The sequence below is a fragment of the Telmatherina bonti genome, assembly GCF_933228915.1.
Source record: "Telmatherina bonti genome assembly, chromosome: 3".
Taxonomy (NCBI): Eukaryota; Metazoa; Chordata; class Actinopteri; order Atheriniformes; family Telmatherinidae; genus Telmatherina; species Telmatherina bonti.
In genome coordinates this window covers 45,590,696-45,606,469 of record NC_136621.1, presented here as the reverse complement: position 1 = coordinate 45,606,469, position 15,774 = coordinate 45,590,696, and the positions used below count along the sequence as shown (strand labels likewise).

The following is a 15,774-nucleotide window of genomic DNA, read 5'->3' as shown; positions in this document are numbered from 1 at the left end:
TGCCCTGTGCTACGTCAGTAGATGGCGGTGTTGCATCTACTCTCTAACATATAACACACTATTACCTAACACAATACACAATAGACAGTTCTTAAAGTTGTTTTAACATGCTGCATTTTTAAATTCACCTTTCCTCTTAAGTATTAACCACCTTGTTATGAAAAAGGGAAGCAGGAAAGCAGGGAAGGTACTAAGAATATTAATTAATGAAATGACTATGACTAACAAACATAACAAAGCAGCAAGTACAAACTGAAACTGAGAGGCATAAATACACAGAAAAAACATAACAAGACACGGGTGAAATGCACGAGCTAAATGAACCCAGGTGAACTAACAAAAAAGAGAACAAAGCTGAACAGGAAACACAAGGAAAACTACAAAATAAGAGGGTAAACCAGAACTTAGACAACCTACAAAACAACCATAACTCCTTTCCATTCCTGAAAACAAATTCACTATATGATTTGTAAGTAAATTATTTCTTGCTCTGAATATTATTTGTGCTTTTTTAAACTAAATCAAATCTGTAAATTTTAGAACTTGTATTTCTAAACAGTTAATCTGCATTTGCCATCCTTGGTTGGGAAGAGGCATATATAGGCGGCTGAAATGGGTTTCCTCCGCAGGGTGGCCGGACTCTCCCTTAGAGATAGGGTGAGGAGCTCGGTCATCCGGGAGGAGATCAGAGTAGAGCCGCTGCTCCTCCGCATCGAGAGGAACCAGTTGAGGTGGCTCGGGCATCTGGTCAGGATGCCTCCTGGACCTCCCTGGTGAGGTGCTCCAGGCACGTCCCTCTGGGAGGAGACCCCGGGGAAGACCCAGGACACGCTGGAGGGATTATATCTCTCGGCTGGCCTGGGAACGCCTCGGGATCCCCCCCGCAGAGTTGGCAAATGTGGCTGGGGAGAGGGAAGTCTGGGCTTCCCTGCTTCGGCTGCTGCCCCCGCGACCCGACCCCAGATAAGCGGTATGAAGATGGATGGATGGATGGGAAGAATTTATACAAAAACATCTTTATAATCCTTATGTGTGCACCAAGCAGCAACCTCTGGTGGTTAAAAGTGAAGCCTATGCAGAAGTGTATAAAACGGCAGTTCCCCCTTCATCCACTAGGGGCTCCAAAACAGAGCAAATCCCCATTGACTCCCATGTTAAAAAGACCAACTTCACAGCAGGAATAAACATGTTTACAGCAGGAATAAAAATGTTTACAACCTGGTTCAAAAATCCAATCGGTTTAATAGGTCCGGTTTAACTTCATGACAACTGTGTGGAAAGTGTGGGGGAATTTTTTTTTCTAACTTTAGCTTACCTCCGTTAGCTGGTTAGCTCCTGTTATCTCCGGGATAGCTCAGTTAGCTCTTAGCTACAGAAAGAGTTGGCTCGATGTCAATCATCCACCATGACGCTCACAGCCCCCCTCTCAGCTCCACCTCTTTGCCCATATTTGTATTTTCTGGGCGAGAAGACACACATGCCCCTGCCAAGATGGTGATGGTAGGAACCGCCCACCGAGCTTCAATTCAGCTCTTCAGAAACCTACGGGTGACGTCACGGAGGCTACTTCCATCTTAATATACCGTCTATGGTGTGTACCCAGCTTTAGGGCCATCCACTCCTTAATATGATGGGGACATGACATAAGTAACTCAGTAAAGAAAACAACCTTCTTTTGAAGGGACAGATAAATCTGGCTGTCATCAGTGTACAGACAAAAGGAGATGCCATATTTCTCAACATGAACCCTAAAGGAAGAAGATACAAAGGAAACAAGAGAGGCCTTTAAACTGATATCTGCAGAACCCCATAGGACAGTGGATGGCATTATCATACACTGGCTTCTCCAAGACGCAGAGATGGGCTTAAACCTAACCAAAATGGTGCTGTGAGGGGTTAGGGTTAGCAGGATTGAACAATCACATGTTTAAAAGTAGCAGGAGCAAAACTAGCAGCCATGCTGCTGGTAATGATGGTGAGGATCATCAGAGCTAAAAGCTTTTGGTCCTCAGCAAGAAAACAGACTATTTACAATTTTCTGGAAAAATAAATGTCTCATTATTTGGTTGTGTAAAGATCTTTTCTGCCACCAGGGGTTAGGGTTAAGATTGAATGATAAATAATGTATGTATATGTATATATATATATATATATATATATATATATATGTATTTTTTTTTTTTTTTTTTTTTAACTTATACTGTAAAGAAACAAACTGTTAAACTCTGGTCTTGTTTTCTGGGGATTTCATTAATCTCTTCTTGTTTTCTGTACTGTAGGTGGTTCTGACATCCGGGATGCAGCGTTTGGTTATTTCATAACAGCCTGTGTTGTTATTTTTCTCTCCATCCTCTCCTACATCCTGTTGCCAAAACTGGTAACTTTACAATCACTAGATGCTTTTTTTAATCTAATTCTTTTTATCATCCAGTAGCAACTCTAAATATGTATTTGTGTGAAAGGAAATATTGTAAAAACATGAAATGTGTTGATGTGAACAGTTGGCCTAACAGCTGTTTGCAGATGCTCTCCCAAAGCGTCTAAACAGTCCAAATATGACTAAATACAGTAAAAAATCTAATATTGCATAAAGGCAGTTCTATTGGTGGCTCTAGTGGTCCTTTCAGGTTTCAGTCTGGTATGTTCTTTGTACACCTGATATCGACCTCATATAGACCATAAGTCCTATGTACTATAAAGCGAGATTAACATCCTCGAATATCTCTGTTATCTGGTTGGCTTACTTAGACATTCAGGATCTGGATAAGCGGTACTAAGATACTGTTTATCAACCCAGCTATCCAACCAGGTTTTTTCATATGAAGATTAGATCATACATAAAAAGGTGGAGTTTGCAGCCACTGACCAATCAGAACATGAAGAAATCCTGCAGAACTGCTACATGAGCATTAATATTCAGGAATGTTGACATTCTGAAATTTTAGTTTTTTAACACATGATCCAGGCCAAAGCAACACTGTTACCATAGCAACAGCCAGGCGTGATTCTGGCAAAACATCACCGACTAAGTTCATGCATAAATTATGCAGATTATAGAATATTAATTTATCAGACAGCGTAAATAGAAAGTATTCTGATTACTTTGTTACAGCCCAGACATATTGGGAAGAGCTTCCTCAGTTTTTTCCTTATATATTTAATTTTATGCCCCCCCCCCCCCCCACTTCTCCACATGTTACCACATTTTGTGTTGGAAAATTTTTTCCTAGCTGTGAGGACACAGGTAGCTAGTTGATCTATAAATTAATAAATTCATGGTTCTGCACTTATGCAATATGTGTCTTTTAGCTTTTAGTAACATCAGTTTTCAGGTGCAACCCTGGTGGAGCTAAACAGATTTGGGGACATAAACATACTTTAAAGCACTCAGTGACTTTATTTCTTCATTAAAAGGATATATCCGTCCCTAAAACCTCTGTCTCCTAAGCTCCTGTTCACCAGCTGTTCAAGAATGTTGTCAGAATGGACGGGTAGTTCTCCAAGAGATATGATTAGTCAGCAGGTGGACTCAGGTTAATCTTGTATCAAGAACATAACCTGTTCTAGAGCAGGTTTCCTGTCCAGCATAAGTTACTATGGTGACTTACCCTGGTAAGATGTGAACCAGCTTCTCACCACAGATCTTTGGTGTAGACATGATATAGATCTATTGTAGACCTGATGGAGATCTAGGTTGTGTCTGAATGTCCAACCGTTCCCTACACATTCCTCACACCATTTTCTAGGGCTGTCCAAATGTCCAGCAAGAAAAAGCAGTGCACTTAAAATTACCCACAATGCATCTTAAAAAGCATCGATGGTCACTAGACGGTACAATATGGACCACAATGCATTGCAGCAGGCGCTGAATATGACATTGACGTCAACGCAGGTTAAAAATACAATTTGAATAGTTCATTTATATCCTTATTTGTTGAATAAATATACAACAAAGAAAGAATAAAGTACAATATAAGAAAATATTTTCACAAGTTTGGATTGGATTTGGAACGACACATGGTGGTTGCAGTGGTGACAGTGGGTAGTCATGTGATCTGCATGACTACAGTAGATCCTGTGTGTCCCTCTAGTAAATGGGGGTTAAGGACAAGTGCAGATATTCAGACACAATTCTGGTTTACAACAGGTGTGCCAGGTGCATCAGGATCATGTGATCAACATGTGTTTTCAGGAGTTCTTCCAGTTTTATCAGGAGAGAAACAACAAGCAGAAATCAGATGATGAGCAGAACTCCATGGGTCTGATGAGCTCAGGTAATCTTCCGTTATAACAAGATCATTATGATCAACTAATTGATAAACTGTGCTGTTGTTGTCATTTTAGAGATTAACGATTCGGCAGCTGATCAGAGCGAACAGCAGAACATCTCCATGATCAAAATCTTTAAGAAGGTTCAACAATGAGACTTTTTGTAGGGTTATCCCATCATGTTTGTACAGTAACTCTGAAGGGACAAACTAAACCCTGACTTCTTGTTTAACCCCTGGCTGTTTGTGACCTTTGACCCTCAGATCTGGGTCTTGGCTTTGTCGGTCTGTTTCGCCTTCACAGTCACCATTGGCACATTTCCCGCCATTACTGCTGACACCAAGTCGACCCTGGCTGCGAGTGGTTCCTGGGGTCAGTCTAACTTCTGTGGTGCTGTCGTGACATCACATAATCCACCGGCTGGTGGAGTTTCTTCTACACAAACAGAAAGTCTCAGTACACAAGATGTTTTGTTGATAAAGTTTTGATGTGTTTGATTCACAGACTTGTATTTCATCCCTGTCAGCTGCTTTTTGCTCTTTAACTTGTGTGACTGGAGTGGGCGAAGCTTAACAGCTGTCTGTATGTGGGTAAGTGTCTGAGGATGTGTGGTTAATCAATAATCAGTTGCTGCACTGATGACTGCTTGTGTTTCCAGCCGGGAAAAGACAGTCTGATACTTCCTGTGTCCATTGTCTGCCGCCTGGTCTTCATCCCTCTCTTCATGATGTGTAATGTTCAACCTCGTTTCCACCTGCCCGTCTTCTTCCACCACGATGGCTTCTTCATCTTCTTCATGATCCTCTTCGCCTTCAGCAATGGATACCTGGCGAGTCTCTGCATGTGCTACGGACCAAAGTGAGAACACAACCATTGATTATATTGATTAATTATCACATTTAATCAGTTTAGCTCAGCACTTCTGGTGCCGGGCTCTGTCGTTAACTCGTTTCTCTAAGATCAACAACAGCTGAGTCCATGACACGTGTCACACTTCCTGTTCACTTCTCGGGCAAGCAGAAAGACGCGGTTTCAGCCAACTGCAAAACCAAGCTGAATAGACTCAACTGTGTGAATCGTCAGCCACTGTGTCCCATGTCGGGTTCAGACCACCAAAGGGTGAAGACCTGCGAGTCTACCTGCGCCAGTCCACCGAGACACGAGCAGCTAAGCTCACATTACCACGTGTCTCCAACCATCCCCGTCTGATACGGGGACAGACCAAGGCCTGTCTCCCGCAGACAAGGCAGTCCTCTAGACCTCTCTGGACCACCGTCTCCCACACTGTCCTCATCCTCTGTCACCTCCCGTCTCTGGAACTGTCAGTCCGTAGTAAATAAAACAGAATTCATCAGTTCTCTGATGTCAGTCTCAGACGTTCAGGTCCTGGTCCTGACTGAGACCTGGATCCGTCCAGAAAACACAGCGACTCCTGCTGTCCTCTCCCTTAACGCAGATTTCACCCAGACACCTCGCTCTGCTGGACGAGGAGGTGGAACGGACGTCCTGCTTCCTAAAACATGGAGCTTTACCTCTCTGTGTCCCATGGCTTCCTGCTCATCATGTAATCCAGGTCTCTGCTCCGACCGATACATACATTCTGGTCATATATGGCCTCCAGGAGGCAACATGAACCACTTTATCTCTGAGATGGATATGTTACTCTCTGACACACCTGATGATGTCACACCGCTGGTTGTCATGGAGACCGAAACATTCACACTGGCAAAACTCAGATCAATGACTTTATGAACCTCATCACCTCCTTCAGTCTCAGACCGGTCCAGACTCCTCTGACACACTAAGCCGGCAATGCTCTTTATCTGGTCCTGATCAAAAACTGGTCCACAGCTGATCTGTTTGTCATGGTTTGTGTTTATCTTAGGTCTTTAGTTCTAGTTTCCTGTTTTTATTTTGGCCAGCAGAAAGAAAGTGGCGCAAATCTAATAAACTCACCAACTTGTCAGAGTGCTGGCAAAAACTAAGCAGAGACTTGACTATCCGATGGACCCTCCTCTCCAGGACTCCTGAATAGACCTTACCAGGGAGGCTGAGGAGTTTGATTCCCCTGTAGATGGAACACAAACTCACCACCCCAGTCTGCCAGTCCAGAGGCACTGTCCCCGATGTATCAGCCACAACAACCCCACAGCATCCAGAGCCTTAAGGAACTCTGGGCGGATCTCATCCACCCCCGGGGCCTTGCCACCAAGGAGCTTTTTAACCACCTCAGTGACTTCAGCCCCAGAGATAGGAGAGTCCACCCCTGAGTCCACCAGCTCTGCTCCCTCATCGGAAGACGTGTTGGTAGGATTGAGGAGGTCTTCGAAGTATTCCTTGCACCGACCCACAACGTCCCAAGTTGAGGTCAGCAGCTCCCCACCTCCACTGTACACAGTGTTGATGGAGCACTGCTTCCCAGATTCTACTCAATGCTGGCTGGAAGTCATTCTCCATAGCCTCGCCAAACTGCTCCAATGCTTGAGTTTTTGCCTTGGCAACAGCCGAAGCTGCATGCCTGGGTTAGGTTTAGGGGTTAGGGGCTAAGTTTCGTCTGTCGGTACCCATCAGCTGCCTCCCGAGTCCCACAGGTCAAGAAGGCCCGATAGGACTCCTTCTTCCCCTTGACAGCATCCCTCACTGCTGGTGTCCACCAACGAATCCTGGGATTACCGCCACGACAGGCACCAACGACCTTACAGCCACAGGTCCGGCTGGCCGCCTCAGCAATAGAGGCACAGCTCACTGGGACCTAACCCCTAACCCCAGCTCTGCTGGAAGTGGGAGTTGAACTTCACTCTGACAGGGGACTTTGCCAGACATTCCCAGCAGGGTCTGCTGGGAATGTCTGGGAATGTCTTTTGACCTTTTTGTCAATCTATCTGAGGCTCTTTCTCCATTTTCTTCTAAATTTAAATCATAGATCTGGTCAGCTGATCTTTCCATTCACTTGATAAAATCTTTTTTTCTGGAAGAACAGGCGAAGGGGAGCCCGCAGGTCCTGATGGAGTGCATGCTTCTGGATATGTGATGAAGGTCAACTCAACTTGATTTATAAAGCCCTTTAAAACAACCAGAGTCGAAACAAAGAGCAGCAACACTGTCTGTCACTTCTTTCTGTGGAGGATTTATACACAATTGGATTTATGATAACTGGGTTTCTATTGTTGGTGTGTGCGGTTTCCAGGTGTGTTACAAATTTTGGAAAATCTGTGATGGACTATGCTGAGCAACTAGCAGCACTTGAACTCATGTGGTGACAGAGCTGGACCATAAACTGGATGCCAGTCTGGCCCAAACTGGCAGGCTTGTTGGTGTTCCCGAGCTCACCCATGGGTTAGGGATGTCCTGGTGAAGCCCTTAGCTTGGTTTAGAGAAAACTGTTTTGGAGTCCAACTGAGACCACTAAGGACTTAAGGATGAGTCAAACAACAGTCAGCCTGACCCAAAACAAAGCTGTTATCTGATTCTGGTTCCCTGCAATGGCCTTGGGGAGGCCTGTTATCAAGTCTTCTGGAATGTTATGCTGTCTGACACTCGGTTCCCTCGACCTTACCAAACTGTGGAACTAAACTGAACTCAGTTCTCAGGGACACATTTACATCAACTGGTGGCTGAATGGAGATTAACTGGGGGATAGTTCACAGACTCACTCACTGAACACACACATTCATGCACACTGTTACAAACACACTTCCCTATCTTTCACCGCCTTCTCCGGACCTTGCCCCTCCGCTCCGCTCATGGACGGTGAGATGGATGGAAGCGCCGGTTGGCTGCGACCTCATTTGGCTGCTAAGACATCCTACCTCCCCATGTTATCTCTTATGTTGTAACTGTCTGAATATGTGCTTTTTTTGTTTAGAGGTGGGAGGTGTTTTTTTTTTTTTTTTTGTTGCATCTTTATCCTTCTTTTAGGTGAAGTGTTAGGTGAAGTGTAGAGAATCTTAATCTTTTCCTGATTCTGCATAAAAAGGTGCACGGCTCTCGTGGCTACTGCCTCAGTCTGCCTGATTCTGTTTATGTCACATGTATGTTGTTTTTGTCTAAATCTTGGACAGGTTGTACTGGAATAATTTCCTTATGCAAGGACACTGGCTCAATGACCAATGAAGCTGATTCTGATTCTTGGGCCTGCCAGATCTGACCGGCTTCCTATCCCACCATCTGAGCCAACTCAACACCAGGTGGTGATCAAATTAAATCAAAGAAATTTTATTCATCCCCAGAAATTCAAAGTTCAAGACAGCTCGTCCAAGAATTGACAGACAGACATTTAACATTTATGACAAACAAATTAGTCCGAACTGAGCTTAGGCCTGTTTTACCGGTGCCGCATAACAATAGGTAAGAACTGAGATACATTAGAATCATAAAGGTCGAGGGGAAACAAACATGTGCCTCCAGACTGTGCCTCTAGGTGGCGTAGTCTGGAGAGACAAAAACAAATCTCACATCCACTTAAGCACAATCAGTTGACAGTTCCACCCCCTCTTCACCCGAGTGTCCAAGGCATGTGGCCGCAGGTCCGACGATACGACTACAAAATCCATCATTGAACTGCGGCCCAGGGAATCCTGATGCCAGGTGTACATATGGACACTCTTATGCTGGAACATGGTGTTTGTTATGGACAATCCATGACGAGCACAGAAGTCCAATAACAAAACACCATTTGGGTTCAGAGGGGGGGGACCATGCCTCCCAATCACTCCCCTCCAGGTCTCACTGTCATTGCCCACGTGAGCATTGAAGTCCCCCATCAGAACAATGGAGTCCCCAGAAGGAGCACCCTCCAGCACTCCCTCCAAGGACTCCAGAAAGGGTGGGTACTCTGAACTGCTGTTCGGTGCATAAGCACAGACAACAGTCAGGACCCGTCCCCCCACCCGGAGGCGGAGGGAAACTACCCTTTCATCCACCGGGGTAAACCCCAACGTGCAGGCACCAAGCTGGGGGCTGATGAGAATGCCCACACCTGCTCGGCGCCTCTCACCATGAGCAACTCCAGAGTGGAAGAAGGTCCAGCCCCTCTCGAGGGTACTGGTTCCAGAGCCCAAGCCATGCGTCGAGGTGAGTCCAACTATATCTAGTTGGAACCGCTCAACCTCGCGCACAAGCTCAGGCTCCTTCCCCACCAGAGAGGTGACGTTCCACGTCCCTAGAGCCAGCTTCTGCAGCCGGGGATCGGACCTCCACCAGATGTCCGGTCTTGTGCTCCACTCCCAGGAGTGGCTCCACAGGGGTGCCATGGTTACCCACATCTGGACAAGGGAACATTTTTGCCAATGATCATCATCGTCATAGGGGTTTCTGAGCCAATGTCTTGTCCAATGTCAAGTAAAATTTACATTTCTTCCTGATAGGGAGATGTAAAGGACTGTTTCACCGTCCAGCTCCCCTTCAAAGTTTCAAAGCTGAGACAACCCAGCAGAATAGTCAGAGTGGATAAATCAGAAGAAAAACCAGAATGGATCTATCAGAGAATCAAAACTTGGAAGAGCTGTTGTGAAACTGATGAAAAGTTGTCTTCATAATTATTTTCATAGTTTAGTCCCGAGATGTTTTTTTTTTTTCATATTTCATGTTGATTGTGACGTGTTGTTTATTAGCTGTTATTCCAAGGACACCAACAACTAGGATGAATTGTAGCTTTCATCTTTTCCCAAATTTGACACTCTCCTCCATAGACCATTGGACAATGGGGGCGTGGCCAGTCTGGTGGGTCCATAAGGTTGGTCATGCCTAGAAATGACACTTGATAAAGGACTCATTACAGCAGTCACAGGATACCATAAAGATGCCCAATCAGATTAAATAATTTCATCATAAATGTTTTTATTCATTTTCTTAAAATGTTGTTTTCAACAGAAAAGTTCTCCCCCATGAAGCCGAAACCGCTGGCGCCATCATGGCCTTCTTCTTGTCACTGGGTTTGGCTTTTGGAGCTGCTGTGTCCTTCCTCTTCAGATCACTCGTGTAACTGCTGGTTCCACTGGAAAAGTTTCGTTTTGTTGCTGAAAACATCTTAGAAGGAGATCCTCCTTCAACTTTACATCAAACTGACTTTGTGTTTTCATGTATTTCCTGATGGTGGCATTGTAGAAAATCTTAAATGACAGATATTCACTCAACATGTTTAAATGACAGACAAACAGGAGTAGCCTGTCAACATTTTACAACAGGTGAGACAGGAAGTTCAGATGTTTCATTTTTGAGGACATAATAAAATGTAAAGTAATCTGGCTTTCCAATGAAGAACTCTGAGTTTGGATGTTGATAGGTGCTCTGAGGAAATTTTTTGATTTATCAGATTAACTTATTTATTCTGAGTGAGTGAAGATCTCACATGAAGTTAGGGCTCCCTGAAACCTAATAAATGCAATATTTACTCAAAGTTTGTTTAATTATTTCCATTTAACTAAATTAGAAAAATGTTTGTTTGAACTTAGACAGCTTTTTGGAAGATAAATTAATTAATGGATGAATATTATGGAACATAATGGAATAAAAGTGAAATTTAAACACAAAATGGACAAGCTCAGGTTAGATCAACCGAATGATCCTGGTAGATCCAGACCATCCACTACTCCTGGAGTTCACATTGCAGATATCGCCCTATGACATTCAGGGATAACAGATTAATCTTTCACTACAACCAGGATTGTTGGGCAGAATTGGTCAGATGGGGCAGGAATCTTTGGTTTGTTTTCACTTATCTTTCCTGAACCAGACCAGACTGCCTGGACAACATCACACCGTTACCACGGCTGGCCATTCTGAGGCGGCGTCCCCAGAAGACCACTCAACAAGAAAAAATAAAATCCAGTTTATGTATTGGTCAGGACAAAAAATATCTTCCTCACTGCATGAATAAATCCTGCTTTCCTAATTTTGGTTTTACTTTGGATTTAAGACCTGATCTGGTTTTCATCAAACTAGTCTAGTATGAGCAGCAAGATGTCCACCATGTTGGCTTATATCAGTGTTTCTCAATTCCAGTCCTCAGCCGCCCCCACCCTGTGTGTTTTATGCACATTTCTACTCCAAAGCACCTGAGTCAGATTATTGAACTTCCTCATCAAGTTCTTTGCAACCTGTTAATGAACCTTTATTTCATTCAGTTGTGTGAAAGTTGGGCTGCCTATAAAGAATGCAGGGCAGGGGGTCCTGAGAACTGGAACTGAGAAACACTGGCATATATCAAGCGTTGCTCCAGGGATGTCTCTGTTTGGACTCTAAGGACTTGTTATGAGTTTCCATGGCAACAGAAAAGCTATTTATGAACAGTCAAGTGATGAAGCTATCGAAACGCAAGATAATCATAGAAATAATCGTAGAAATACTCTGATTACTCTGCAGCTGTAGGACAGATCAGTAGAAATACTCTGATTACTCTGCAACTAAGCAGACCAGTAGCTCAGGACAGAGAACTGGTCATTCAGTGTATGAGATGCTGCAGAAACCAATAAAATTAAACTAAAGAGATGACTGTTGACTTTAGGAGGAAACAAAACCCTGTTTCCTTACTGGGAGAAGAGCAGGAGGTGATGAAAGAATAGGAGAACCTCCCAGTTCAGCTGGACAACAGACTGGGCAGGAAATGAAGAACCAGAACCAGATCAAAGACCAGAAGCATCAAGGAAAACGCTGATTGTACGTCTAAAGGAAGCAGAAAATTCAACATCTGAACCAAAATGGTACAGATCTTCAGTCTGTTTTAGAAAGTTCAATTAGCTCTGCAGCATCTTATTGGAGCACCAGAACCAGAACCGCAGTCTGCAAGAGACTGGAAAAACGAATCAAGAAGGCTGGTTCTGTGACATGGTCAATCTAGTTTCGAGTCCAGCACTGGGGATGACTCTGGTTCTGGTCTGGTACTAAGGATGATCCTGGTTCTGGTCCGGTACTAAGGATGACTCTGGTTCTGGTCCGGTACTGAGAAGGCCTGGTTCTGCTCCGGTACTAAGGATGATCCTGGTTCTGGTCCGGTACTAAGGATGATCCTGGTTCTGGTCCGGTACTAAGGATGACCCTGGTTCTGGTCCGGTACTGGGGATGATCCTGGTTCTCGTCCGGTACTAAGGATGACTCTGGTTCTGGTCCGGTGCTAAGGATGATCCTGGTTCTGGTCCGGTACTAAGGATGACTCTGGTTCTGGTCCGGTGCTAAGGATGACTCTGGTTCTGGTCCGGTGCTAAGGATGATCCTGGTTCTGGTCCGGTACTAATGATGATCCTGGTTCTGGTCCGGTACTAAGGATGACTATGGTTCTGGTCCGGTACTAAGGATGATCGTGGTTCTGGTTCAGTACTAAGGATGACTGGTTCTGGTCCGGTACTAAGGATGATCCTGGTTCTGGTCCGGTACTAAGGATGACTGGTTCTGGTCCGGTACTAAGGATGATCCTGGTTCTGGTCCGGTACTAAGGATGACTGGTTCTGGTCCGGTACTAAGGATGACTGGTTCTGGTCCGGTACTAAGGATGACTGGTTCTGGTCCGGTACTAAGGATGATCCTGGTTCTGGTCCGGTACTAAGGATGACTGGTTCTGGTCCGGTACTAAGGATGACTGGTTCTGGTCCGGTACTAAGGATGATCCTGGTTCTGGTCCGGTACTAAGGATGATCCTGGTTCTGGTCTGGTACTAAGGGTGACTGGTTCTGGTCCGGTACTAAGGATGACTGGTTCTGGTCCGGTACTGAGAATGACTGGTTCTGGTCCGGTACTAAGGATGACTGGTTCTCGTCCGGTACTGGGGATGATCCTGGTTCTGGTCCGGTACTAAGGATGACTGGTTCTGGTCCGGTACTAAGGATGATCCTGGTTCTGGTCCGGTACTAAGGATGATCCTGGTTCTGGTCCGGTACTAAGGATGACTGGTTCTGGTCCGGTACTAAGGATGACTGGTTCTGGTCCGGTACTAAGGATGATCCTGGTTCTGGTCCGGTACTAAGGATGATCCTGGTTCTGGTCTGGTACTAAGGGTGACTGGTTCTGGTCCGGTACTAAGGATGACTGGTTCTGGTCCGGTACTGAGAATGACTGGTTCTGGTCCGGTACTAAGGATGACTGGTTCTCGTCCGGTACTGGGGATGATCCTGGTTCTGGTCCGGTACTAAGGATGACTGGTTCTGGTCCGGTACTAAGGATGATCCTGGTTCTGGTCCGGTACTAAGGATGACTGGTTCTGGTCCGGTACTAAGGATGACTGGTTCTGGTCCGGTACTAAGGATGATCCTGGTTCTGGTCCGGTACTAAGGATGATCCTGGTTCTGGTCTGGTACTAAGGGTGACTGGTTCTGGTCCGGTACTAAGGATGACTGGTTCTGGTCCGGTACTGAGAATGACTGGTTCTGGTCCGGTACTAAGGATGACTGGTTCTCGTCCGGTACTGGGGATGATCCTGGTTCTGGTCCGGTACTAAGGATGACTGGTTCTTGTCCGGTACTAAGGATGATCGTGGTTCTGGTTCAGTACTAAGGATGACTCTGGTTCTGGTCCGGTACTAAGGATGATCCTGGTTCTGGTCCGGTACTAAGGATGATCCTGGTTCTGGTCCGGTACTAAGGATGACTCTGGTTCTGGTCCGGTACTAAGGATGATCCTGGTTCTGGTCCGGTACTAAGGATGACTCTGGTTCTGGTCCGGTACTAAGAATGACTGGTTCTGGTCCGGTACTAAGGATGACCCTGGTTCTGGTCCGGTACTAAGGGTGACTGGTTCTGGTCCGGTACTAAGGATGACTCTGGTTCTGGTCCGGTACTAAGGATGATCCTGGTTCTGGTCCGGTACTAAGGATGACTCTGGTTCTGGTCCGGTACTAAGGATGATCCTGGTTCTGGTCCGGTACTAAGGATGACTGGTTCTGGTCCGGTACTAAGGATGACCCTGGTTCTGGTCCGGTACTAATGATGACTCTTGTTCTGATCCGGTACTAAGGACGATCCTGGTTCTGCTCCGGCACTAAGGATGACTGGTTCTGGTCCGGTACTAAGGATGACTGGTTCTGGTCCGGTACTAATGATGACTGGTTCTGGTCCGGTACTGGGGATGACTCTGGTTCTGGTCCGGTACTAAGGAAGATCGTGGTTCTGGTTCAGTACTAAGGATGACTCTGGTTCTGGTCCGGTACTAAGGATGATCCTGGTTCTGGTCCGGTACTAAGGATGACTCTGGTTCTGGTCCGGTACTAAGGATGATCCTGGTTCTGGTCCGGTACTAAGGATGATCCTGGTTCTGGTCAGGTACTAAGGATGACTCTGGTTCTGGTCCGGTACTAAGGATGATCCTGGTTCTGGGCCGGTACTAAGGATGAGTCTGGTTCTGGTCCGGTACTAAGAATGACTGGTTCTGGTCCGGTACTAAGGATGACCCTGGTTCTGGTCCGGTACTGGGGATGATCCTGGTTCTGGTCCGGTACTAAGTGTGACTGGTTCTGGTCCGGTACTAAGGATGACTCTGGTTCTGGTCCGGTACTAAGGATGATCCTGGTTCTGGTCCGGCACTAAGGATGACTGGTTCTGGTCCGGTACTAAGGATGACTGGTTCTGGTCCGGTACTAAGGATGACTCTGGTTCTGATCCGGTACTAAGGATGATCCTGGTTCTGCTCCGGTACTAAGGATGACTGGTTCTGGTCCGGTACTAAGGATGACTGGTTCTGGTCCGGTACTAATAATGACTGGTTCTGGTCCGGTACTGGGGATGACTGGTTCTGGTCCGGTACTAAGGATGACCCTGGTTCTGGTCCGGTACTGGGGATGATCCTGGTTCTGGTCCGGTACTAAGGGTGACTGGTTCTGGTCCGGTACTAAGGATGACTCTGGTTCTGGTCCGGTACTAAGGATGACTCTGGTTCTGGTCCGGTACTAAGGATGATCCTGGTTCTGGTCCGGTACTAAGGATGACTCTGGTTCTGGTCCGGTACTAAGGATGACTGGATGTGGTCCGGTACTAAGGATGACCCTGGTTCTGGTCCGGTACTAATGATGACTCTGGTTCTGATCCGGTACTAAGGACGATCCTGGTTCTGCTCCGGCACTAAGGATGACTGGTTCTGGTCCGGTACTAAGGATGACTGGTTCTGGTCCGGTACTAATGATGACTGGTTCTGGTCCGGTACTGGGGATGACTCTGGTTCTGGTCCGGTACTAAGGAAGATCGTGGTTCTGGTTCAGTACTAAGGATGACTCTGGTTCTGGTCCGGTACTAAGGATGATCCTGGTTCTGGTCCGGTACTAAGGATGACTCTGGTTCTGGTCCGGTACTAAGGATGATCCTGGTTCTGGTCCGGTACTAAGGATGATCCTGGTTCTGGTCCGGTACTAAGGATGACTCTGGTTCTGGTCCGGTACTAAGGATGATCCTGGTTCTGGGCCGGTACTAAGGATGAGTCTGGTTCTGGTCCGGTACTAAGAATGACTGGTTCTGGTCCGGTACTAAGGATGACCCTGGTTCTGGTCCGGTACTGGGGATGATCCTGGTTCTGGTCCGGTACTAAGTG

The 15,774-nt window shown here is 46.0% G+C and overlaps 1 protein-coding gene across 1 annotated transcript in view; it reads left to right on the top strand.

The window, feature by feature from the left end:
• The window catches only part of LOC306772153 (equilibrative nucleoside transporter 1-like), a 31,011-nt gene extending 20,440 nt beyond the window's left edge, over positions 1 to 10,571 (top strand). The window contains exons 7-13 of the mRNA XM_079261567.1: positions 2,280 to 2,377; positions 4,193 to 4,274; positions 4,345 to 4,412; positions 4,533 to 4,641; positions 4,774 to 4,859; positions 4,928 to 5,127; positions 10,141 to 10,571. Coding sequence (XP_079117693.1) covers positions 2,280 to 2,377; positions 4,193 to 4,274; positions 4,345 to 4,412; positions 4,533 to 4,641; positions 4,774 to 4,859; positions 4,928 to 5,127; positions 10,141 to 10,252 — 755 coding nt within the window. The 3' untranslated portion in view covers positions 10,253 to 10,571. The remainder of the gene's footprint in view (positions 1 to 2,279; positions 2,378 to 4,192; positions 4,275 to 4,344; positions 4,413 to 4,532; positions 4,642 to 4,773; positions 4,860 to 4,927; positions 5,128 to 10,140) is intronic.
• The last annotated feature ends 5,203 nt before the right edge of the window (positions 10,572 to 15,774 follow it).